General features: G+C 45.4%; 2 protein-coding genes across 2 annotated transcripts in view; both read right to left on the bottom strand.

Annotated features, from left to right (window-relative positions):
• LOC131260251 (mediator of RNA polymerase II transcription subunit 7) overlaps positions 1–9,295 on the bottom strand; it is a 137,690-nt gene extending 128,395 nt beyond the window's left edge. Inside the window, exon 1 of the mRNA XM_058261931.1 lies at positions 9,285–9,295. The gene's annotated coding sequence lies outside the window, so the exon portion shown is untranslated. The remainder of the gene's footprint in view (positions 1–9,284) is intronic.
• LOC131260195 (tyrosine-protein phosphatase 99A) overlaps positions 1–24,529 on the bottom strand; it is a 38,730-nt gene that overhangs the window by 13,143 nt on the left and 1,058 nt on the right. The window contains exons 2-7 of the mRNA XM_058261875.1: positions 15,299–15,465; positions 12,865–12,991; positions 11,745–11,868; positions 8,271–8,452; positions 5,576–5,763; positions 2,865–2,979 (exon numbers count right to left, since the gene is read on the bottom strand). Coding sequence (XP_058117858.1) covers positions 2,865–2,979; positions 5,576–5,763; positions 8,271–8,452; positions 11,745–11,868; positions 12,865–12,991; positions 15,299–15,465 — 903 coding nt within the window. The remainder of the gene's footprint in view (positions 1–2,864; positions 2,980–5,575; positions 5,764–8,270; positions 8,453–11,744; positions 11,869–12,864; positions 12,992–15,298; positions 15,466–24,529) is intronic.

The raw sequence follows: 24,529 nt of genomic DNA, 5'->3' as shown, positions 1-24,529 counted from the left end.
GTCCGCTTGCACCTTGGAGGTATTTTTCCTTTATTTTAGTACTACTCCCGGTGCTCTTTTCCAACCTCCTTTTCCTTTGTTGCTCACTGTCGGGACGACCCATCCCGGGTGTACGGGCGAGATGAAGTTGAATGGTCCAAGACAGACGCCAAGAAGCATCTTCACGAGTCACATTTTTATGTCGTTTATTTTGTGCTCGCTTTTCTGTGTGATTTTTTTTTTGTTCCTGCATCGTGCAGATGTACTTTGCTAATGATGAACCATTTATACAACCTCGAGCGACTCGACTTTATCCAAGCTACTCGACCCCTGTACTCCTACTCGCAGGACTCTCAAACCTGCCTATCAACACTCCCACGACAGCTTTTCCTCCACCTCATCACAGGAGAAAAAAAAACGAGTCCATAAAGCATTTCCTCCGCGGGGATACGCGCTAAAAGGGTAAAGCATCCTCTTTGTCCGGTGGATCCCTTTGTAGGCGGCTGTTCATGCACACGGGATGGAGTGGCTGGGAGGGATGGGGGGGGGGGGGGGGGGGGGTTTAGCCTCTTGCAGCATATTTCTCCACCCACCAGGTACTCGGGATCGGTACGCCGACATCTTCTGCACGTTGCAATATGTCGCAGGATTAATACCGCGGAAGATTTTACTTTCATGTTTTACTGCCGTGACATAATTTTAACCGGAGGATCTGCGGCGGTACAATTAGAATGGGGCCACACAGAGCCATCGCCAGGGAAGAGTTGCAGTTGTTTCGAAAACGGAGAATACAATGCGGAGCTTTTCCTCACACGGCATTGCCATTTAACTGATTCGTGTATGTATGTGTGTTGTTCAAGTAATGTTTTTCTTTCTTCATCTCGATTCGTTCGCATATCCTTCCCGGTGACACTGTCTTCCAGTGTTCTATTTTTAGTGCTCAAACCATCCCCATTTCCATGCAAACTGCAATGAACTGAAAGAACTAGCGCGGGAAATAAAAACACCAAACACGGTATACGGTTTGCTTACCATAAGCCAACATCGTTCGCACGGCGATGATTGCGTTTCGTGCCGGACAAAACGGCATAATAAATGTAACTGCACGGAGCGACATCATCTACGGGATGTGCGCCATTGCGTAACAACCGTATGCACCGATGTTCCGTTCCGGTGTAAAAGCCGGTCTGACAGCTCTCAGCTATTCTTGCCGGCGACACCTCGGGGCGTTCACGAGTGGCGAGTAAAGGTGGCAATGCTTTTCCAAGAATGCACGCGTCCGGCAGGGAGGTGGCAACGAATGGGAAAATTAAAAATAAAACACCCTTCGGCCGGGATTGTGACGGGTGGGTTCGACGGATTTTCGTAAAAAGAAACGACGGCCCGTTCCGTTTGCGCTTTCCATTGAACCGTGGAATCTTCGTCCACCGTTACACGACCGCAGGCCGATGAGATCGTCTGCAAAGTTTCCTGGAATGGTCCCAACCGAGCGGGGTTTGATATTACCCATCATCGTACGTCGTTTGATATTTCACGTGGTCTTCGGTGGGAACGGTACGGATTGCATAAAATTGTAAATTCCCTGTACGGGCATCAATAAGCCGTCCGGCAGGAGGAGGTTACAGAAAAACAACATCCACAAACGGATAAACGGTCCCGGGAAAGCATGACAAGATACGGCCCGTGGATCGTGAGCTAGACACCTGCCTTTTTTGATCCCGTTTTTAATTTAGCGCTTTCCCTATTTTCATTGACACTTTTCCGATAGATTTCTCCGCTTCTCGGGAATGTGTGTGAACCGCATAAAGGCTGGATGTTTTATTTTTTCCCCCCCCCCATCCACCGGCAGCGAATGGTGGTGTAAAACACGACACCAGTCGATCGTTTGGCCGAGCTATCTCTGAACCGAGATCAAGCGTACTTTGGCCGGCCCAACAGGGGCCATCGTCGGGCCAAAAAGGATTTTCATTTATTCCGAAACGACCACTCGTTCGCAGCAGGAAAAACAGATGCGCATTTTTTTTTTTCATACTTTTTTTCGAAACATTTGATATGATATTCCAATCCTAGAATGTCATATGTGCAGATATCGGGTGGTATGTGGAGTTAAGAAAAAAAAATGTTGGTATGGTAGCAAAGATATACATACATGTAAGCGGACAAAAAACAAGCCAGACATACACATCCGTTCCGTTAGTGTCGATGTTGGTGGGGGAAAAAGCACTCACATGAGCACAACGGAATGAAAAACCAAGCTCATGTGACAGATTTCTAAACCAAATTATTCCAATGATGATATTTCGCCGGAAAAAAATACACAAAAATAATAAACAAACAAAGCAAACCCGAAACTTTCGTTCGTCCCATGGCGGGATCCGCTTTCAACCCCGTTTACCTTTATTTTTTCATTAATTCCCACCACCGGTGGAAAATATGTATCCCGGTGAACGGGAAAGAAAACAAGAAAAAAACACACACACCGAACGTCCCTTAAAACGAGGTAAAGTATTTTCCCATTTTTCCGGGTTCTTTCCGGTGGGAAAATGCCAAATTGTAAATGCATGCCTTTGGGGTTCTCGAGGGAAAAGATGTGTGTGAGGGGGGGAAGTAGAGGACACCGTCCTTTGCCGAGTGTCTGTTCATTTCCCCCGCGCCGACTCCCGGGTAGCCTCCACCCGGAGCGGAACCACGACCGGCCCGGTCCCGAGTTTTCCGGCCCAGAACGCGGGAACCACTTAGGAACCGGTTAGTGGTTCGTGATAATCCGTCCTCGGGCCGCTCGAGGGTACAGGACGGCGAAACAACGCACGGAACAACAACGGGAGAAAGCAGGAGAGTGGAAACAAAAAAAAACAAATGGTCCACCGAACCATGGCCACACTTACCTCCTTCATCTGTCATAACCAGCACGGTCGTCGGCGGTCCTAATCCTTCCGGGTTGAACACTTGTATCGAGACCAGATACTGCGTGTACGTTTCGAGGTTATGAATTTCATGGTTCTGCAGTGTGTCCCGGGGAAAAAGGAAGCAATAGAAAAGAAAAAGAGAGAAAGAGAGAGGTAGAGAAGAGTGAATAAGTATGCCAGCCACCGTAAGCTTCACCGAGGAAGTAACGGGTAGGAGCTCGTTCAGGTTCCCTTCCGGTTGTTTTCGAGAGGTTAGTTCCTCTGAAAAAATAACCCCAAACTCGTCCCGGGTAAGGTTTAGAGAATTGAATGTTTGAAAGACCCTTTTTCTTTTTGGCTGGCTGTGGGTTGAACCAGACGAATAGATAGCGAAGGAACGGCAGGCACGGAGAGGAAGAGGGTGGACGTTCCTAGTAACTCCAGAGTGGAGTACTCGTGCGGTACCGAGAACGTTCCTTCGGATGGTTAGAATTTTCACCATTAAATTAGTGGTAATTATGCCCCCTCCACCCCACCCGCCGCTTCCACCTGTACTTTGCATAACCTACCTTCTGTGCCTTCCCATCGACACCGAGGGGATAGTGTGCGCAAGTAATCATGCGCTCGGAAAATTTGCAAAAACATGACTTTCCACTCGGCCCGAACCGGATGCTATTAAACCATAAAACACACGGATCGTGCCACGCTGGGAAACTCGGCAGAAAGGAGGACCGAAGGATTCTGCGATTCTTGCGATCGTCCTGCCGTCTGTCCCGGGGGACGCTTTTCGAAAAGGGTTTTGCGGGCCAACGACGACGACGACGCCGAAGACGAGTCACCGCGCACATAACGGCACTGCTTTGCATTTCAGCGCACTTTACCGGGTTTTCCAGTAGCACGCCCGGAGGTCCGCTTCGGCGAAGACGGTGCAACACGGCCCCACGGGCCTGGTCCCCGAAGTCAGTCAAGTGATCCGAACCAGTGCCGGAGTGCATTTACGCGTGTAAACAAAATTATTATGCATTGTTTGCTGACAAGGGAAGTCGGGTTTTTCGGGAAGCCAGCGGGTTATCAATTCTGGGGCGCATACTTTCCGGACCGGGCCCGAATTCGTCTGGTAGCCTTCGAGAGCACGATGTCCGGTAAATGGCGTTACTTTGCACGGCCGTACCATACGAACCATGACGGAGTGGTGCGGGGGAACAACGGAACGACAACTATGAATAGTGAAATTGTGCAAATAATGCACAACTAACAATGAATGATCGCAAATCGCGGGAGAGAGAGGGAAAAATTTAATTGAATTTCGTGACTTTTCCGTCGTTCCCAGCAGTGTGTCATTGTTTCCTAGGGCCAGGAATACCATCTACCCCTGTTTCTCTGACCCTTTTTTCCCTTCAACACTTTGTGGTGGATGCTTGAGAACACATAATAGAAAATAGCTCTGCTTTCCCAGCAAAATAGTACGCAACATGCTGTGCTTGGATTGGGTGACATATTCCATTATATTTTTTTTTTGTAAAAATATAATTATAACTATATTTGAACTCTTGACCGAGGAACAATGAGATGCAATATAGTCATCGAAACTATTTGTTTATGAAAATTCCCTCGAAGCAAAGTTCTCCATTTGATGTGGTCCAACTGTAGCGTTATATTGAAACCCTTTGACAATGTGATTGCATTCTCAAAATTTAATATCTACGTTTCTAGTAATTCACATTTAATTTCAAAAAACTTCTGTATAGTCCACCCCCTCACCACCGTTACAGGGTTATTTGCTGCGTTGGTTATATTTAAGGCATATAGTTGTAATATTTTTACAGGAAACATTCAGTTGAAAGGCTACTCAAACGAACTCGTTGGATTACGAAGTGGTTTCCATGAACCCCTACAATATTAACCTGGTCTAAATTGAAGCCCCAAATAGATATTGCACAAATTAGCAAGTGAAAAAGGGTAACGAAAAATCCCGAATGTAACTTATGTAATGCTACCTACACATTAGACCCATCATGCAGATTATCTTGGGCATAACTCATCTCAAAGGAAAACGGCCAATACCTTGTTTTTCCAGCGACGCAGCGGAAACCGGTATCACAGATCCATTAACGGATGACCATCACTTTACATTAGTGATCATTTTCTCGTTTGCGCTAAATTTCCGACGGTGTATGGTGAATTCTGGCAAACATTGACCGGCAAAATGTGCGCCTTTTTTTTGCAAACAAGTTAGAACACATACAGACATGTGAGCTGAAGGGGGCAATTCCTTACACTCATGTCATAACTAAGGGAAACAGCGATAATTTCTATCACAATTTAATTTGATTTCCTCGGCAAACTTTCCACTTTCCGGCATGCCAGCCGAGTTGGGGTCCCAGTTGTAAATTGGATAATTTACTGAACTGTGCTGAACTGTGCACTGGTGTGCGGGTGGTAGTAGGAGCCAGTTGCATTTCCCAGGACCATGTGTTCAACGGCGCAAACTGCAGCCATTCGAAGGGTCGATCCGATCCGAGCGGCTAATGCACCGCAGCACCGCAGCTGGCGTTCCACGCGAAACTGCGACGCTAACGCCGGACGGTGTACACTTCTCCTATGGGTTCCCCATCCCTTCGTTCCGCTCCCCTTCCACCCTGCTAGAACGCGGACGCCCGACTGGCGCCGGACGCGACTGGCGAGAGCAAATCGAATTTGGTCGTCCTCACCTCGACGGTACTATCGCGGATGTAGATCTCCTTGACGTCGTCCGAGTGGTGGTCCCGCGCCCGGAACGTTATCCGGTAGCCGAGGAACTCGCCCAGGATCGACTCCGGTGGTGGCGCCTTCCACGAAATATATACAGAGGTGGCGGAAGTGTTGTGCGCGATCGTCGTTACCGGTTTTCCCGTCGGGGCTGTACGTGGAAGAGAGAAAAAAAGAGAGACAGAGAGACAGAGACAAAAGAAAACGAAGAAGGTAGCATTAATGAAAAATGGAAGATTGAAACACGTGTACAAAGTGCAGTTGACGGCGGTAAGTCACGACTGGCGGCGGCGGCGGCGGAAATCCATATCGCGGGCGAAAAACCGGACGTCAACGGACGAGCGGAACAACCACGTGCGGCAGTGCATGTAATGGTATCAGCGAACTTTGGTCATTCGGTGAAGCCCCGCCGGACCAGCTAGATGTCTAGTGCGCTTCCGCTAGTTTGGAAGTTGTTTCTTACGGCCCTCGGGGAAAAAAAATTAATCTAAAATGACCTGCAAAAACGCCATCACAACGCCCTGGAATGGTCAATTAAAAATAAACTTTGCTGAGTTGAAACATGTATCCATCTCTATCGCGCTTGAGTTATCGAAATTGGTTTGAAATGTGACCGACCATTTTTTCTAGCAATATAAAATCAAAGCAGGATAGTCGTAGTACATTTTACGTTACAGAACCGGTAAACTTATGGTAACTAAAACTCCGTAAAAACTTTTCTTAGTTTAATTAAAACTCGTTTGGGATAAACCCACACAGAATTCCATTTCATACATCCGTATCCGTACAGTTAACAATTTTATCTTCTAACCCTAATATCGCAGTGAATATTTGACCTAAGTATGATTTGACGAATTCAACAGATGTCTTATGTAAGCAATAAGCCAAGATGTACCCACGAACATTCACAGAATATAGCGTACTAGGCCTTAGCATGAGGGTTTCCATCGAATTCATCAGCTTTCCGCTCTTGATGTTCCTTGCAACATGTGAAAATAATGAGGATTCTGACATCAGCAGTTGTTTAAATCAAAGTTTTATCGGCCGTTTTATGTTAAACAGTGACATTAAGTTGTTACTGCCATTTCTTTAGACTCTAAACTTCTAGATAACTAAAAATAATACTTTCTACCTTGACTAATAAGAAGTCAAACAGTCGGTGTATTTGGTCAAGAAACTGGATGGACTGCATCGAATAACTGTATATCTTCAAAACGAGTCCGTCGTTTATGCATCCGTTCTTATAGTGTTATTTTAGATGGATTTTCTGTTCGTTTAAATATCTTAATATGTTGATGCTGTTTCTATTTCCCGACACTTTTTAATAATTCTATATCAACCGTATTTTAAGGCGATCTCAATAACAAATTTGTTACCTTAAATTCGGGATAATCTTTTGTAGATGATTTGAAGTAAAATGATGGAAAGTATAGGACCTAAACTATTAAAAAAAACTTTTTGAGGAAAAAGAAACTCCTCTTTGCACCTCGTGCAAAATATAACAGCAACCTACCAAATGTTATTGCTTTCGATGGATTAGCTGTTAGAAGTTAGTAACATAATATACATACTAGTACTTTTACCTATTCTTAATAAACATGCGATGTTGAAGATTGCTTGTTCCACAGGATGGCCAGCATGTTTAAATAATTCGTTTTTCTTTTAGATCGTTTAGATTTATTTCTTATGCCCTCTAGATGTTTCCTGGCTCATGCTACCTCATCAATGCTCACACTTTCATGTTTATGTATTTTCGTGTCTTCAGCACAGCACGATGCCTACCCTGAACGTCAGTCATCTTCCGTTCGGAGGCGCCAAGATACGGACCACACTCGCACAGTCTCATCGCATCGCCATCCGTCCCCAAAGTCGAACGAAACGCACCGTTCGCCCAGCGGGACGATGGTCCATTCGTTTCCCGCCCGTCTCGTTACGTTAATTGATTTTCACGCCAAACAATCGCCGCATTCCTGGATTCCCGGCGATCCGAACATTCGCGAGCTCCAACACTTGTTTGCCGGCAGAACGCAACGACGTTGGGCGAGAATTTCACGCCTTCTGGCCGCGACGATCTCCCACGGACGAAAGCATTCGATTCGATTCGGGGCCGCTGTTGAGCTGGGCCGGGTTTTTCCGCTCTCCCACCATGCCGAACGCAGCCACCGTTGAATGTATTTAAATTTATTCAACAATTACGCCCCCTTCAGGATCGGCCAGTAATCGACAACGACAACGGCCGGTGGTTCTGGAGGTGTTTTATTCTTTCTCCCTCCCCCCCCCCGCCCTCCCACCGAGCGGATACTTCGCATCCCCTTGGACCCAGCCCAGTGGTGGGGTGGTCCATTTCGGGCTGGAACCCACGGTGCGGTTTGTGGACGCCGTTTCCACGAACCACTTTGCCCGCACGAGGGTGACGATCTTTTCGGCAGATTAATTGTGAACGAACCGGGCCCAAACTGGGCCACCACCGGGGGGGGAGGAGACCGCGCGGGAAGGTGCTCGCAAATTGGAACAGCTTAATTGGATCGCCATGGACGCACCGCCGGCCGGGCGCTGGGAATGGGGCGCAAAATTGGGGCAAGGGGAAATTTGGTGCCAACTCGGCGAAAATACGACCCGGTGCTCAAATCGAGGTCGCGATCCTACGACATCGCCTACCTTCGCGCAGCGTTACGAAGTAGTACGACTCCTTCGACGGCTGACTCTGGCCGAGCTGATTGACGGCGATGACGCGAAAGCTGTAGACGGTGAATGGCTGCAGTCCTGTCACCTGGTACGACGCCTGGCTGCTCTTGGTGTGGATCGGTGGCTCCTGCTCCCAGTCGCCATTCTCGCCGATGCTATTCGGGGCGGCGGTGCGAGAAGAAAGAAGAAAAAAGAAAGCGCAGAAAAAAAAACCATCAGTCGCGGCATATCGTTGGACGATTTATTTTCACCCTCGAGAGGCAGTAACAGCAGTTCCACCCGGATGCTGCCTAAGCAGGTAAAGCTGAAATCAAATAAAATTCCTTCCATTCCATTTGCCCTCGAGGGCGTGGAATTGCCGAGGGGTGGGGAGTGGGGGGGAGGTGGTATGGGAGGACACAAATAAATACGTTCGGAAAATCGTTTCCCCGCGCGCTCGGAAATATCAAAGAACTTGTAAAATATCCCTCCTCAACGATCTGCCGGAACCCGGAATGCCGGCTTGAGTATGGGATTTCAATATGTATCTCCCTGCTTTTGCTTCTGGTCTTTCGGTTTTGCAACGAACACTAACGGTATGCAAAATAAACAACCCATACAGAGGTTTCCAAGCTGGTTCCAAAATATTAAAACATAATAAAAAAAACTTGAATCAAACATTCTTTGAGCATCCACAAATTTCCTTATTTCCAAGAAAAAACCCCGTTTCAATATTTAACGACTTTTTGTTAAAGGAAATGTAAGCAAATTTTAGAACTGAACAAAAAGGAAAGCTTATGTAATCTTTTCGCAAAAATGTTTCGTTGAGTATTAAACTTGCGCAAGTGTTTATATCTAAAACCGACAACGAATACGAAAATCGTGTTAACATCGCATGGTTTGAAACAATTTAATACGAAATCGATTATATGTAATTAATACATGCCTACAATCTTAGAAAATTCAACCCATATGAAAAGTTTGTTACTCAAAGCATCTCCAAGTTTCCAGGATGAATGATTGGTTTTATATTTCATACAGACTTGTTTTTATTTTAAACCTCACACACACACGTCTGCCTCAACGGAAATGATGCCAACGATCATATTTCCCTTCTGCGGTGGAAAACCATGTCGGCTGGATTCTGCGTAGGGCTGGTGGGCGGGAAAAAATCGCACCACGTGCTCCCGTTTGTAAGTGTTTGCTCTGAACACGGCCCGTTGTTTTCATCCGGACCGTTACCAGGAAAACCGCAGATCCCTTCCGTACACACGAGCTCGGAAGTAGCGAACGAGGGGCAAAAAAAAACCAAACGGCTGAAATACAAATTTTCCACATTTCCCGTTGGTGCGCGCGCGTGCGGCAAGTAAACATACGTCAAATAAATAAAGCAAAATGAAAAACTGAGTGAAAAACTTAACGAAACCAGCGAGCAGGCCTACCTCGTTGCGAAGTAAGGCGCAGTAGAAGTATTATGCGAAGATTAAAAATTTCTCTCCAGCTTCCTACACCCTCCGCCTACCCCCACCCTATTTTGTCCTACACCGCTTCTCTGCGGTTTTGACCCGGATATATTCCGCAAGGGGACGGGCTAAATGTTTCCGTTTCCGCGGCTTCGAGTGTGGGATAAGTTTTCGCAAACCGATACCCGACCTTGCCTTGAGAATGTTTGATAATTCCATTTTAAGAACCATCGCGCATCACGGTTGCCGCTCGAGGACGTGTGGCGGCTTACCCAATGCGTACTGGTGGGGCTGCACGTCGGAATACATTTCACGAAAGCTGTTTGCATGGTTTTGTTGCCTGTTTTTCTACATCGAAGCGCGGCGAAGAGGAATTACTAAAACTTCTCAGGCTCGGGCGAACCCGTCAAGTTTCCGAAGCTGGCGGAGCTGATGCGGATTAAAACAGGTACGAGAGCAGTCGGCTCACGCTTTTGTTTTACAATTTCTTTTATTTTGCTTTGGATTTAGCACAAGGAAAATGTTGCACATAAACAAAAACCCGCAGCTTCGCTGGCTCGTTACACAACTTAGCATCTGCTTGGGACGGTGCAAACACCTACTCATAATTTCTCTACATCAGACCGGCGTTATTTGAGGAACATAACAAAGGCTGTACGTGTGCATTGGATCGTCGACTGTTAGTCAAGATGTTTGTACAATGAAATGTCTTCTAAAGCGTTTTATAGCCGCACCTTTCATCGGTAAAGATCGGTTTCTAGGCTTTTCTGGAAGAAACATCTCAGGATTCTCGTAACTATTTTATGAGCATTCTATGATTGATAAACGATTTTCATATTGCAGAACCGACAGGCGACAGTAAGATAACAAATAAAGATAAGATAAAGATTAGATAAGCAATTAAACGCTGAATCTGGAATAATCAATTTTCACACAACCATTCTATGTTTATTCGTTTCATAAAAGATTTGATATTTATCGATCCCAATCATCAAATCAACTTTAATTAAATTATAAAGTTCAATCATTATAAATTCATTAGAATAGTCAAGTTCTTCATTCATAGAATTATAAATTCATTAGAATAGTCAAGTTTTCTTAGCGTCATCTTCTTGGTGTTCAAAAGAAGTTTACTTTCAGGTAAGATCTCCTAATTAAAAAAAAAGTGATATAGAGCATCACGAATTAACCTATGAAACCCATTTTTTCCATGTGTTACATTCACTTCCTCCTGTTTTGTCGAATTAGCAATCGCTGAGTCGTCGGATATTCGATCAATAATTTACAGTTACAAACCACGCTCCAATTTGAGGAGAATTTATGCCGTCGCTATGCTCCCAATTTGCCATTTCCACCCAGGTAAAGACTTCATTTTTTACCGAGAACGAACTGAAACCATCCTCGGAAGTCCCGAACGTGCCAAGGGGAATACATTTAAATTCATCCTCATTTGCGCCAAAGTGTTTACGCCCGGCTATTGATCCGGCCTCTGCAGCGCCGGCACGACCGCCGTTGACGGCCAAGACAACTCTTTCGATGGAAGGCCTTAAATTCTCTACATTCCGGTCGCCTAAATCAATACCGAAAGGAAATTTATCGCGCTTCAAGGGCGCGCGGCATCCGAAGCGCAAGTGCCGGTGGAATCAATTTATCTTACACTTAACTCGTTGTTTGCGAAGGCATCTGCCGACGAGGTTTCCCCGAGATTCGTCCTCAAGGAACCGGGCGGAGGAAGTAAAGGAGGGCGGGTGGAATGGTTGTAAAATAAATATTCCCCTCAGCCGAACCGTGTTCACCGCGCGCCGGAAACGATACTCCTTCGTTGCCGATGGCGAAGGGAAGCAAGGGTGATGGATGTGGAGATGTGAGGAAACCTGAAAACAAAAACCCAGCCGAACTGCCACCACTACCTGCCCGGGCGGCCGGGAAAACCCCCCCGCCAGCCGGATGCTGGTGGTGTAAATCTAAACATAATGTCGGTGAAATGGTTCGCCGGTGCGCTTACCGTGTTTCGATGATGAAATTTGTAACCGGTGCATTTCGGGGGTCCTGCGAGTGGGCCCAGGATAAATCGACCGAACGTGACGTGAAGCTTACGACCAGCGGACGTCCGGGCGGATCGGGCACATCTGCAAGCGGGAAGAGCGGAAGAACGACCGGTAGTGGCAGGGAGCACAAGAAAGGCGGAGCCTTTTGCGGTGGGATGATACATGCTCTTGTCAGACCGTGTGGCCATGGAAACGCTCAATCTCTTTCACTTCCGGTGGCGGTATGCCGTGCGCCGGAGCGGTTGGGATCGACTTGAGAAAATTTACTGCAAACCTTTCGTACTGTTCGTGCATCAACACGACACGGAGAAGTGTGGGTATGTCACTCGTTCGTGCACTCGTTATAACGGTAGTCTTCTGGAGCAGTGTCTTTCAATCGTTGCTTTGCTTTGCACGAGCTTTATTAAGTGTTTTACACTATTCAAAATCTGTATTCACATATATCAAACTTGTGTCTTTTATTTTTGTGAGTCGTGTCTTCATTAAAATCAAATATTTCCACTTCACGGGTTATGTATTTCATATTACTTTTTAGTATTTTTCCTTTTTTTCTACCGTAGAGAATGACATAACCTAAATCGTCAAAAACAAATCAAATTCTAGTGACCTTTTATGTGATTAAATAATTTAAAGCGAATTGAGCTTAATTATAATGAAGTAATTGCAGAGGAAATATTTCAGGAAAAGGAAAATTCAATGAGCTAGAATAGAAAGCAACATCATGAAGGAATTTAGGGAAAAATAAAATCAATCAAAAAGGTATCGCACACGTTTTAAAGTAATTGTTTCTTATGATATTTCTTAACTAAACTCAAGAAAGACACTGATCCAAACATCTTCAAATAGAAGGTATCGTCTTTCTCATCATTATATGAGGGGAAACCCCCAAAGGTCTCACGTTTGTTAGATATTGAATATCTCCGGATTGAAAAGGGTTTATTTAAGCTGCAGCTTAATAAATATAGTGCTTACTAGCTTTGTTCTGATTCTTACGACGAGCCTCGTTCGTCTTGCCGATTACTAAACCGGGTCAGCCCTGGTGGAGCCCGGGTTGCGAAGCACTGGCCTTGTACTCACCTTGTACCAGCAGGTCAACGATGGCTTCCGGGCTGTGCCGGTCGTTCAGCAGGCAGCTGTACTCGGCCGTGTCGGAGGAAGCGGCGGGGCTCAGGTGCAGGCTGAAGTTGTCGGGTATGAGTGTGAGCTGCGGCGAAAGAGGAAAGCGATGTAATAACAACGAGCCAGTAGTAATTAGTGTGCCTGGTGCCGCCTCCGGGGGAGATCCCGATGATCGTCAAATGGCAACCTGACGGTGACACCAACCCGAAAGAGTGCGACAAAGGGAGCGACGGAGGGAGGAAGGGAGGTAGTGAATGAAAAAAAGAACCCTGATACCTCCGTAACACCTGCAAAGTCACCGAGCGACCGGCTGAAAGCATTCCATGCGGAGGACGGACTGTGTCGAAATGTGTCGATAAAGCTGATGATAATTATAGTACTCGCCGACATCATCATTACACACCGTACACGCTAAGTGAGATTCTTTGTTCGATTCGGCCGCCATGCCATTTGCACGACGGAAAGACACGGGCCCCGGGGAGGGCAAGAAAAATGTGACGCCAAATGAGTTACATCATTATTTCTTCGAGTGAAGATTATTTTCTCCACCCCGAAGGGAGCATCAGAGCGGGTCAAAGGACACGGGACCGGAGCTACCGGACACCAGCTTACCGGTAATGAATGGGTGCTTCGGGCCAATGGCAGCGTTTGGATTTGAGCAAGTACACACTCCCCCCACTCCACCCCGCCCTACCCGTCAACCAAGAACCCATCTTCGAGGTAAGAAAAACGATACACGGGTGTGAACGGAATGCGCCACGATTGGGCTAATTCCATTCATTAGGATCTTTTGCAAACGGAGCGAAATCGACTATGCTAAAACGGCTCGGGGAGTGCACTTAGGGAGAGTGTGTGGCAGGAGCATCCTCACGAACCAACAGCCGGGCAGCAACAAACGAAGAGATAATTACACGCTTGTACTCATCCTACACAGTTGCGCATGAATGGAGGCGCCTGGTGCGGTGATGAATGGAGGCGCCTGGTGAGTTGTAAAAAGACACCCGGGGAAAGGTCTCTTATCGTTGATGAAAGGAACGTTGTTCGTGGTTTGCTCAATAGTGGTCTTTAGTAAAGCGGTTTAGTGGTTACTTTTTATTTCTAACCGTTAAGGTTACAAAATAAAATCATTTTTATAAATCATAACAATAGTTCAACAACAATGTCTAAGGATTTTTATGTAAATGAATGTTTAACGAATGGAAACCTAAATTGATTAGCTTATAGCACACATTTTCCAACCGAATAAATGGTTACTTTCCAACCACAAATTTGTGAGATACGAAATTACCAAATTTATGGAGCCTGATAAAAAGCGCTGACCGACAACATTTTGTTTATCTGGGTAAATTTCTCTTGGAATTTGATCTTGTAAACCTTATTCTTATAAAATTCTGAACAATTATATAAAGAATAAAATATGCTCGAGGATAGACATATTATTCGCGAGTTAACTACTACGGAACATAAGGTATATCCTCACAGAATGGAAGAGCATGTTGCTTTTGTAAGTTGTTTCTATAAATATTGAAAATATCGAATTAACTGTTTGACTTTGTTTCTATAACAAATTTGTTTTTGAACTAATGTTGTACATAAGATGTAGATAAAATATATCTAAATAAATCTTCAAAAATTAAATGAATTTAACCAAAGAAGAATATTTCAACCATTCGGTGCACTAAAAAGCATAAAGATGCTCGAAATCCATACCACCGTTGTCATGCTTGAGGTATCAAAATAGAAAGTCCCAAGCAAGTACGAATTCATTACTTACTACATTATTTCTGTTTTGCTTCGCATTCTGGGAAATAAATCCATGTAGTTAATAGTGCGCTTGACTGACCTACACGAAAAGTCATCAAAGGTTGCATAATGTTTCGAGAGGAATTTCCACGTTGCCTTGCCGACTTGGAACTCTTCCAAGCGATGATGGCAGAAGCGAAGTGAAGAAAATTCAAGATGCATACGAAATAAATGGAAAACATCGCCATAATGAAATGGGAGGAAAATGTGATGGCCTTAATGTTGTGCCACCGGGCGCGCGAAGTGAGTCGGACTCGGGTATGTTTATGTTTGTGTGAGTGTGTGTATGCTTGTGTTTGGGTTTATGTTGTGGAGATTCTTTTTCCCCCGCTGCTGGCAAATTTAATTTCGCCCGGCCCGGCTGCACTCGACCGTTCGCGGATTGTTCAGCCCCATCAGCACATTATTGTATTAACCTTGCTTCTTATCGCCCAAAGCAGATTACGGAGATGATCCGCAATTTTCATTACAGTAATGATGCTCGCTCGCCCGGCGTCCGGCGTTCGGCGTCCCCTTCGGCAGCCCTCTCCCCCATCTCCCCTTGCGGAGCAATAGACACACGATAAACAACTTCGCCAACACAACTTACCCGCGGATTGCTGACCAGGGGCAAACCGTTGATGTACTCGGCGATGGTGTGGCTCGTCCGCCAGACCAGCGTCTCCACCAGCGAGCGCTCGTTAACGCCCGGACAATCGAGCGTAATGTTTCTGCCGGCGACCGCCACGTACTTGACCACGGCAATGTTTTCGATATCTGCAACGGAACGGAGACGGAAAACACGAGTTACGCACTGTTTGCGGAATGATTTCGAAAAGGCAACGGAAATAAAATAGCCAGCAAAGCACCGCTGAAGGAAAGCAAACGATGAAAAATGATGATGTCCATTACAGGGCGCGAGCGCGTTGTTCTATACCGCCGTTCGTCTCTAGTTCGCATCCTCCAGCATCTCCCGCGCCTGCCTTCACCGAGGATGCCCCGTCGACGATGATTAATGGCCGCGGGCGTAAATGTGCTGCACTCCTGACCTGCGGAATGCCGTTTTTCCATGTTTTCCTGACACCAAACATGCGTAAATTTTAAAGCCGAGCCCTATCGATACATAATTTAGCGGGTCAACCCGGTGCGTCGGGCCATTTGGAGGATGTTTGATGAAGGCCATGAATGTGATGAACTTGGTAAACATATTTCTTCCGGAAAGTGACCGTTTAAACATTTATTATTAACATTAAATTTGGAAAACAGTTGGAGCATTTTTCTTATATGTGTGTTCTTCCCAATGTGGTAGAATACAATGTTAAATTTGTTATTGAAATGATAATAGCGAAGGTATCCTTTTAGATTGTCCCTATCACAGCATGTTATTTACTCTACAAGCATCATTTAGCTCTTCGCACTCCTTCGGTCAAACTCGAACCTCTCCCCAAGCATGTGGTGCCATATTTCTATAATTGCTCGAATTAACGCAACCCAAATCTAAGGCCGCTACGGGAGCTCTGGACATGATTCCGTTGGATTCCCCGAACCACCCACCACCACCAAAACCCACCGGGGAGGGATTGGGGTTTGCTCGAATCGATTAAAAGTGGCACAGGGCAAAAGCGCCGCCCATGTTGCGCCGTTTTCGTGCGGGCGAAAGTTATGTTCGTAAACAATATGCTACCCTGCGGAGAAGTGTGCGTCCACTGGCGTCGGGAAACTATTATCAGCGAAAACACACGCAACATATTCCCTCTTCCCCGCCCTTTACCACCACCCTTCGGTCGTTCCTGCTGCCGCCCTCCTGTAGCGTTTGTTTTTGCAACAGATCGTACCTAATTTTGAACGGGAGGAAATATTGTAGCTTTCTGATCGGATCGGCTCGAGCTCGCACGGCAACGGATGACGACGGCGATGGCCGGCGGGGAAAGATATGTTACTGGGAGGTCCTCCCGGAAGTGGGAGGTCTAGTAAGTTTGCGTGTGTGTTTGGTGCCTGTTTTTTATTTCCCCTCGCCCGCCTCTCGCCACACTCAGCTCGTCCACCCAACCTTCCGAACGCAAACGAAACGAAACGTAACAAAAACACTCAATGGTTGCCATTCCGGACCGGACGATTGTCCGCCCCATGTCGTGCGGCCATTGTCGGGGCAGAGCCTGCTGCGGCCCCAGAAAGTTACAGCGCAAAGTTTGTCCCACTCCCCCCGTGTGAGGACGACGGTAGGGCCGCAACTTCCAACGCCTTCGGCCATAGCTATTTGATGACTGATAACTTTGGGATTAATTGAAATAGTTTTTCAAAACACAGCAAACAGCACAATGCTTCAATGGTCGGGCACAGACCGCCCCAAGCATGAGGTGGCGGGCTGGAGATAGTTTGTTGGCCCGAAGAGAAACCTAAATTAAATTGTTTATAAAAGCACCGCACAGGGAGATCGTTTGCAAGGGAAGCATGGCCGATGGAAAGCGCTTTCCGATCAATTGCGTAACGGGCCGTACCACAATGAGGGGGGAAATTTGTGGTTCTGTAAGCTCATTTTAGATTATAACTTCTTCGAAGTGGGAGCAATTACAGGATGGTGTATTGTTGGGTACACAATCATTTTTGTGAAAAGTTTGCCGAGCAATTTAAAGGTAATACCCAATTAATGCTACCAAATAATGATAAGATATCGTGAGTGCTGCATGCGGTACGGAATATAATAAATTTTTTAAAATATTTCTTAAAAATTATACTTTGGGGGGATGTTTGTTCCCTATTTCTAAACCTTATGTGCAATGACTAAAAGATTCATGCGTAATCTTCCTTTTTTCTTAGTATTTTTGATTGAGTTGTTCCACAAATATCAATATGATGTTATTAAACATGAAAGCTTCATTCAATAACAAACATTTCTGGCTGTATGTGGGTGTTGTTCTTCCACTCCCCAAGGCATGCCAACAAACATAAAAAAGCAAATCAATGTGCTGTTCTCCCGAAGCGCCACGCCCCGTGTATCGCCCCATGGAGAAAGAATATAAATTACCGATCCATATAGACAGGTCGAAAAGGGGACGAACGGATGCCAAGCGTCACAGATATTGCTGACAAGAAAGTTCAATGAAATAAAAAATCATTCGATTCACAATACAACTTTCAAGTTGATGGGTTTGGGTGTAAAAGAAAAGCGAAACAAACCCAAATCTACCGGCTTTAGAGAGCGAGAGTTTAATGTTAAATCTATCACGTTTCCGTTTGCGATAGCGACGCAAAACCCGGCTTCAATTCGTCCCCGAAGACGGATTGGCAGCGGTGAAGTCAACGGCGAAAAATCCCGGCGAGGCCATAACTTTACCGTACCGAAAATCTTCCCCGGGCACCGAATTTCAATTCACGCAACTTTCTTCGCCAACGCCAAAGGGGACAAACACTAAATCAGTGCGCCGACGTGTAGCGCCGAAGTTTCCGTGCACTTTCGGTCGCCGCGATTAGGAAGAGGATCAGATAATTGTTCGATAAGGTAAGCCACCGCCAAGCGCCGGGGAAAGTTTACGGGTAAGCTTCAATAACACACAACATATACCGTACGCGAATGCTCAGTCACTCGAAAACAGCTTTCCGCTGCACAACTGACTTCGCCCGCGTGCTGGAGTGGAAAGGTTTCATTTAACCGGTTGATTGAGTTGCTCGCCAAACTTGTTTGAAGTGAAACTAATCTTTTCGCGCGCCACCACACCGCCACGACCGCCTCCACCGACAAGGGGAAGAAGAGACCCGCTTCCGGAAAACCCATCCGTGGTTCACCTTTCGTCGTGCGCGGTACCTTACTGCGTGCGAGCAGAGATTTTCCCCGATCAACCAGATCGGACGCGAACCGTGGTTGCGGGAAAAATTCTTATTTCCTCAAAGAAAACTTTCTCCTTTCGCAGCGCCACGCGGTACGGTAGTTTTATCAGTTTTTCCGAATCGCTTTCCCACTCTCGGTAGGTGGATAGAATGCCAGCGAACAACTTCGGGAAAGAAGTAGATACACCAAAAAAGGCAAACTACAACAAACACACACACACACGTAGACAAATGTAAGCGCCAGATTTGTGGCATCAACTGTTCGCGACATCCCACTGCTCACATTTTTTTTCTATCGTGAGTTTTTATTCTCTCTCTTCCTTTCTTTTTCGAGTTACTCAACTTGCGAAAAAAAGGAAGTAAGTTGTCACCTTGAAGCGGTGCCCTGTTCTCGCACAACTCAAGATGTTACCCCAAATCCGCTGGCGAACGCGACGTTGCAGAACCGAACCTGTCGAATGCAGAACACCGTGCTACAGTTCGCTGGAGTGGTTAATCAAAGTAAAACGAGGGAAAAAAAGAAAGTGCGAAAGAAAGTCACAGGAAGAGGAAGAGGAAAAATGGGAAGAGGAATAAAAATACTGCTTTCGCAATCTGCACAGATTGTTTAACCCACGAGCAAAAAAGATGCACTGTGTCATAGTGAAGCCGTTTAAAAGGCTTTTGTTGTAAAGTTAAAAAAAAAAAAACAAAGTATAAACAACTTGAGGGTTCTATTAACTTTCAATTAGTTTTTTTTTATTTATACTTTCTGCGTCTAGGCAACTATTTTTACAATCAAATTTCATTCCTAATAAATTGTTTTTTTTTTCATTATGAAGAACTTTTAATACTTGCTTTCAGCATTTCCCGGCTTTTTATTCCAAAGTCCCGTCAAAACACTAACAAGTACCAGGTTTCATCTGACAAGTTGCGCTCTATAATGAAAACAACGCATCATCTATGGCATGGTAACATTACCGTTCTGCAAAGCCACATTCAATATCATGTTTCATTTCGCTTGACGATTTGACAGCTCTCAAACCTTGATTTCGGGCTTCGTCGCCTACTGGACGCACATCGACAGCGAGATGAAGCATGTTAGATATTGAATGTTGGTTTATAGAACGGTAATGTTGCCATGCCATCAATGATGCGTTGATGCTGTTATAGAGCGCAACGTGTCAGGTGAAACCTGGCACTTGTTAGTGTTTTGATGGGACTTTGGAATAAAAAGCCGGGAAATGCTGTAAATTTGATCTGTTTCACACATTTTTCGAAAGTTTCAACCCTTTGCAGGCCACCCGAAACTCCCACTGTGCGAGCGTTCTCCAACGCGTTTGCTGTGTTACAGTTTGTGGATCTCCAGCACCGTTCGTAGACCAGGTCTCGGAAGGGATCGGGGCTTGATCGGCCCGAGGCCGATGCCATTTGCAGCCATTCAAAATAGGCTGACGAGCGGCGGCATATTTAAGGGTGAATCGTTTCTAAGAAAGCGGCTCATTTGGGCGGTTGGCAGCTTCATATCCATATCGTACCGTAGAATGGGAGAACCAAAAAGGACCGAAGGATTGAATCGGATGTGATAAAGACCGGCACTGGGTGCCAAAAACCCCGACAGCCAATCGTTCGCCGCTGTTGTCTCGTCTCTAAAAACCGGAAAGTATCAACTCCCGCGTGCGTCAAGCGGGTGGCTGCGGCCACAACAAGCCGTGGAAGCTTTCGCTGAATCAAATTACGAAATCATATCCGACAGTCACCACCCGGAGCAGGCGGGCAGGGGGGAGAGGGGGGGGGGAGCGAATGGGCCGTTTCGGTTTAAGGATAATCTCGTTTGCCTCAACAACCTCTTCTTCGCCGCCCGGTTAATTGGATTATTACGAAGGTGTAAATGGGAGGCGGTTCGGGCTTTGTGTACAATGGGCCCTCCTGTCGTCATTCGTCAATTATGTGCCGACCCGCCGCACGACAAAAAGGGACGCATATTAACGATAATGAGCGTGTGTATCGGGGTTTGGCGAAGGACGGAAAGGAATCGATACCCGCCCGGACGCTACATCCTTCGAAAAGGGGTCTCTCCCGCCCACTGACCGCTTGTTTTCGTCCCGAAAGATAATATTTAATTGTTACCACAGCAGTACGCTGTTTGTTTTGGGCTGTGGGAACCTTCAATCTGCCTCTAGCCTTCTCTTTCTCTTTCCGTGGGTCCAACTCAATGTTTATGTACATTAAATCATGGCCAGAGGCAAACCATTAGCACACAGCTTCGCTATTAAGAAGCACTGACGTGAAGTGAAAGCATTGAAGTGTGCCGTTAAACCATTAGGTGGTAGTTGGGATAGTGATAACCTTTTCTGCCACTAAGGGGATTTGATATTTACTTCAAAGTTCATGATATATTTGGTGCATTAAACCACAAACTATAGGGTTTTAAACCAAATGATGTTTTTACATTCCCCTCCCATCATATGGAACGCACACGCTTTGAATACATAATCTGGTATGGGAAGGTATTTGGGTTACAACTTTATTGTAATATTTTTCTTCATCCCTGAGTTCTTCTCTGAACCAACAAACATGCTCTATGACGGTAAAAAACTGCTATTTTTAATTAATACCATATTGTAACTTCTTCTAAGAAATATATTTCTTTTCAAAATAAAACTCGATGGATGTATCGTGATGTTGCATGATATTATAGACCAACTTTCGGAGGAAGCTTCGAATCACTACCCTTAGAATTATCTTGTCATTGTCAATCACTAAACGGATTAACTGGAATGCTTTACTTAGAACAACCTGGCCCAACGAGTAGCTGCTTCCTCGTAAAATAAGATTACCGAGATAACTCACTGCCAATCGGTACGGATTGTTGCTAAAGAACTGCGACAACTGGGCTCTAAACCGGATTGATTACATCTGGCCTCAAAGTTGTCTGTCTTCTGATGGGCTGGGAAATAATTTTATCGAAAGTGTGCAAAGCTACCGGTAATTGCTTTTTGGTTTAATTTGCAAACCTTACCTTTGATGTGTTATAAATTGCTGAACGGTAAATACAGAACGTCTTTTATTTAAAATTGGTGGTCGAATTTTATTTACACAGATGTTGTGGACATGCTGCAATCATGAGGACAAAAATGGCTTCGTAGAATAATGAAACAGTTACATTGAAAAAGAGTGGTCGCAATTAATGTTTCACTCTGCACCAATCAGATATTTGTTGACTCGCTATTTCGACACTTTTTGCCAGAAGTTTTCGTCACTTCGTAAAATAAAATCAAGTGAACAAGCAAAAAAAAAATCGAAAAGCAAAATATATTTATATCGTTTGCAGTAGAAAGTAATAGCTGGCGTAAATTACTTACACCCGAAGCCATCAAATTCACGAAATAATTGGGTGGACAAAAAGCATTTAGTATTTCGTGGTTCCAATATTTCGCAGCACCACAGCAATCGATCGTAGGATTTTTACAATCACTTTCTCTTGCGCACACCTCCCTCCCCAGGGCAGTTGTGTCCAACGCCCACAACTTGTGCGCCCATAATTCAACCAAATACTTCACCATTCATCCTAATTCCACCGTGATTTGTTTGCCTGAAGTTGGTCCGAAAGGGTACGCAAGGGTCGGGCTTTTTTTTGAACCAGTTTTTTTTTTTTTTATTCGCCGCCCTTTTTCGACGCCCTGCCCGAAATCGGAACACCGTCCCTTCCCGAAATCAATCATTTGTAATGTATCGCACCGAATAAATTGTCGTAGCATTCGAGTCGGAAAATGCGAACGACCACGGTCGGCTGGAGCATTCTTTAAATGTCCGGAGCAAACTTCTGGCCACCAGCCGTTTCGCTGTTATGGGGTGTGGGCGTGGAGGGGGAGGGTGGAGGGGTGGCACGGGCTGAAGCGAAAGACAACGCCGGCTTGCACAAGTGCGGGGTTCGGGTTTTGAAGAGCATGCCGAAGGATTGTATCCAGCTGTTCGTCTGCTACACCCTTTCGGATGCGAAAAGTGGCCCCCAAAAACGCCCACGTGTGACTGGTTGCGTATCATTCGCGCTTGGCTGCCACTCGTCGGCAGCAGCACCGACATCCCAAACTCTCCCCCCCCACCCCCTTGCCAATCCAAATGTTACCATCGCCGCACTCAACCGAGGCAATGTGTATTTAAATTGCTAATATTGACAAGGATGTATCGCTTTTCCCCCCGGTTCGGGCTGATGTGCGCCGTTGTTGTACCAGACGCCTCCACTCGCCTGCTTCTGGCAATGGCGATGGAGTTGGAGGGGGGTTTGATGATGTGTTTCATCTTTTCGGGTACATCGTCGTTTCGGTCTGGGGCCAATTTTTCCGCCCGACAGTGCCTGGCGGGAACCGGCAACCGGTTCCTCGGATCGGTTCGGTAGCAATTGATTCTGCCTACAAATCCCCAACCGGTGCGTCAACTGGTTGTACTTTGTGGCGGTTGCCGGCGTGTGGGTGAGTGTGTTTGTGTACGCGGTTGCTAATAGTGAAATATTAAACCGATGGGAGTACATCAACGACGCCGTTGTTTATAATGCCCCGAAAATGGTTGTTAAATTGTAGCGATGCTATCAAACGCACTCTGGGGCTCTTGGATCGATTTGTTGCAAATGAAATTTGTTCGTTTGGATCGTTTGCTTTACAGTGGGACCTCGTTGACTAATGTGGTTCGCAACTTGACAACAATACACTACACCAATAAAGTCAGTACACAGCAGGCTAAAACAGAAACCGAAGCCATTTGCTTTGTGGGGATCAATTATTTTAGAAAAGTAAAAATGAGGGATTGCTCTTTTCACTATCCTCTTCATTTTGGTGCTCATTTGGCCGCGATACGAGTTTGGTTCTCCGAGATATGCCCTAAATTATGCCGTGACACCCTGGGCACGCACCAAAAAAAGTGAGTACACAGTACAATGTTTCAAATCATGTTTGGTATTGTATTTAGCTTTTGCTTTGTTTTTGGTGGTTCTTTGAGGTCTTGTGACATCAACTGAGACCATTTCAATAATGAATGCAGTGAATAGCTCAAAGAACAGTCCTGCATATTTACTTCTTTTAAATAATTGATCCTCACAAAGCCAATAGCTTTTGTTTCTGTTTTAGTCTTCTGTCTACTGACTTTACTGGTGTATTCTATAGTCCGCTCTTGTGATGTTTTACCTTTCAAATTAATTGTAGCATATTTTTTAGAGAAAAAGCCAATCACTACAGTTGACCCAGTTCTATTGAACTCCTTTTAAACACGTAATTTTGATATCGCCAATTAAAAGTACGTAACAACAGAAGTTTTTTTTTCCTGTTTAATTTGTAATACAAATTCACATTTCACAGCATCCACTCCGCTACATAAACTAAAAGGAAAAAAAAGCTGTAGAACTAGTGAAAATGATCCTCAATTACATATTGTTTTCCGATTCCGAGCAGCGTTGATTGAAAATTTAAACACAACCCCCTCTTTGGTAGAGGATGAGTGATGTTCATTGTTTGAGATAAATGTTTTTTTGCCAAACAACACATTTTGATTCGGTCGATATGTAAACAAAGCACTGCACCCTTTAATAGATACTTCGTCAATGTCGAGTGTCATATTTGGCCATCATTTGTTTACACCTTTGCTCTGGGTGAGTTTTTATTGGCCAGTTGAAATCAATTACAACATTTTCACATCATTTCAAACGACAATCGATTGAAATTGTGTGACCTGGGTTTTGTTCCTATGAACAGAAAAAAACTATGACTGATGAACAACGACCCGCGACCTGCAGAGCTCTGTGCACATAAACGCTATTGTGTTGGAAATCGATTTCCCGGTACAAGAAAGAGTTGCGGTAGAATATTTTATTGTGCAAAAATATTTGCTCAATGTTACAGTAAATATTTTTCAGTGAATGTATTTCTACCCGTAGCGATATCGAACATCAACTCCACTCTGTAGTCGACGAGTGCTCGCAAACGCCGGTGTATTTGTAAAACAAATACCAGAAGTCAAGCGGAGGTACCGGGAAAACGCCCTGGCC

The sequence above is a fragment of the Anopheles coustani genome, chromosome 3 (genome assembly GCF_943734705.1).
Source record: "Anopheles coustani chromosome 3, idAnoCousDA_361_x.2, whole genome shotgun sequence".
NCBI lineage: Eukaryota > Metazoa > Arthropoda > Insecta > Diptera > Culicidae > Anopheles > Anopheles coustani.
The sequence above is the reverse complement of the archived record's forward strand: the minus strand, read 5'-3'. Positions and strand labels throughout refer to the sequence as shown.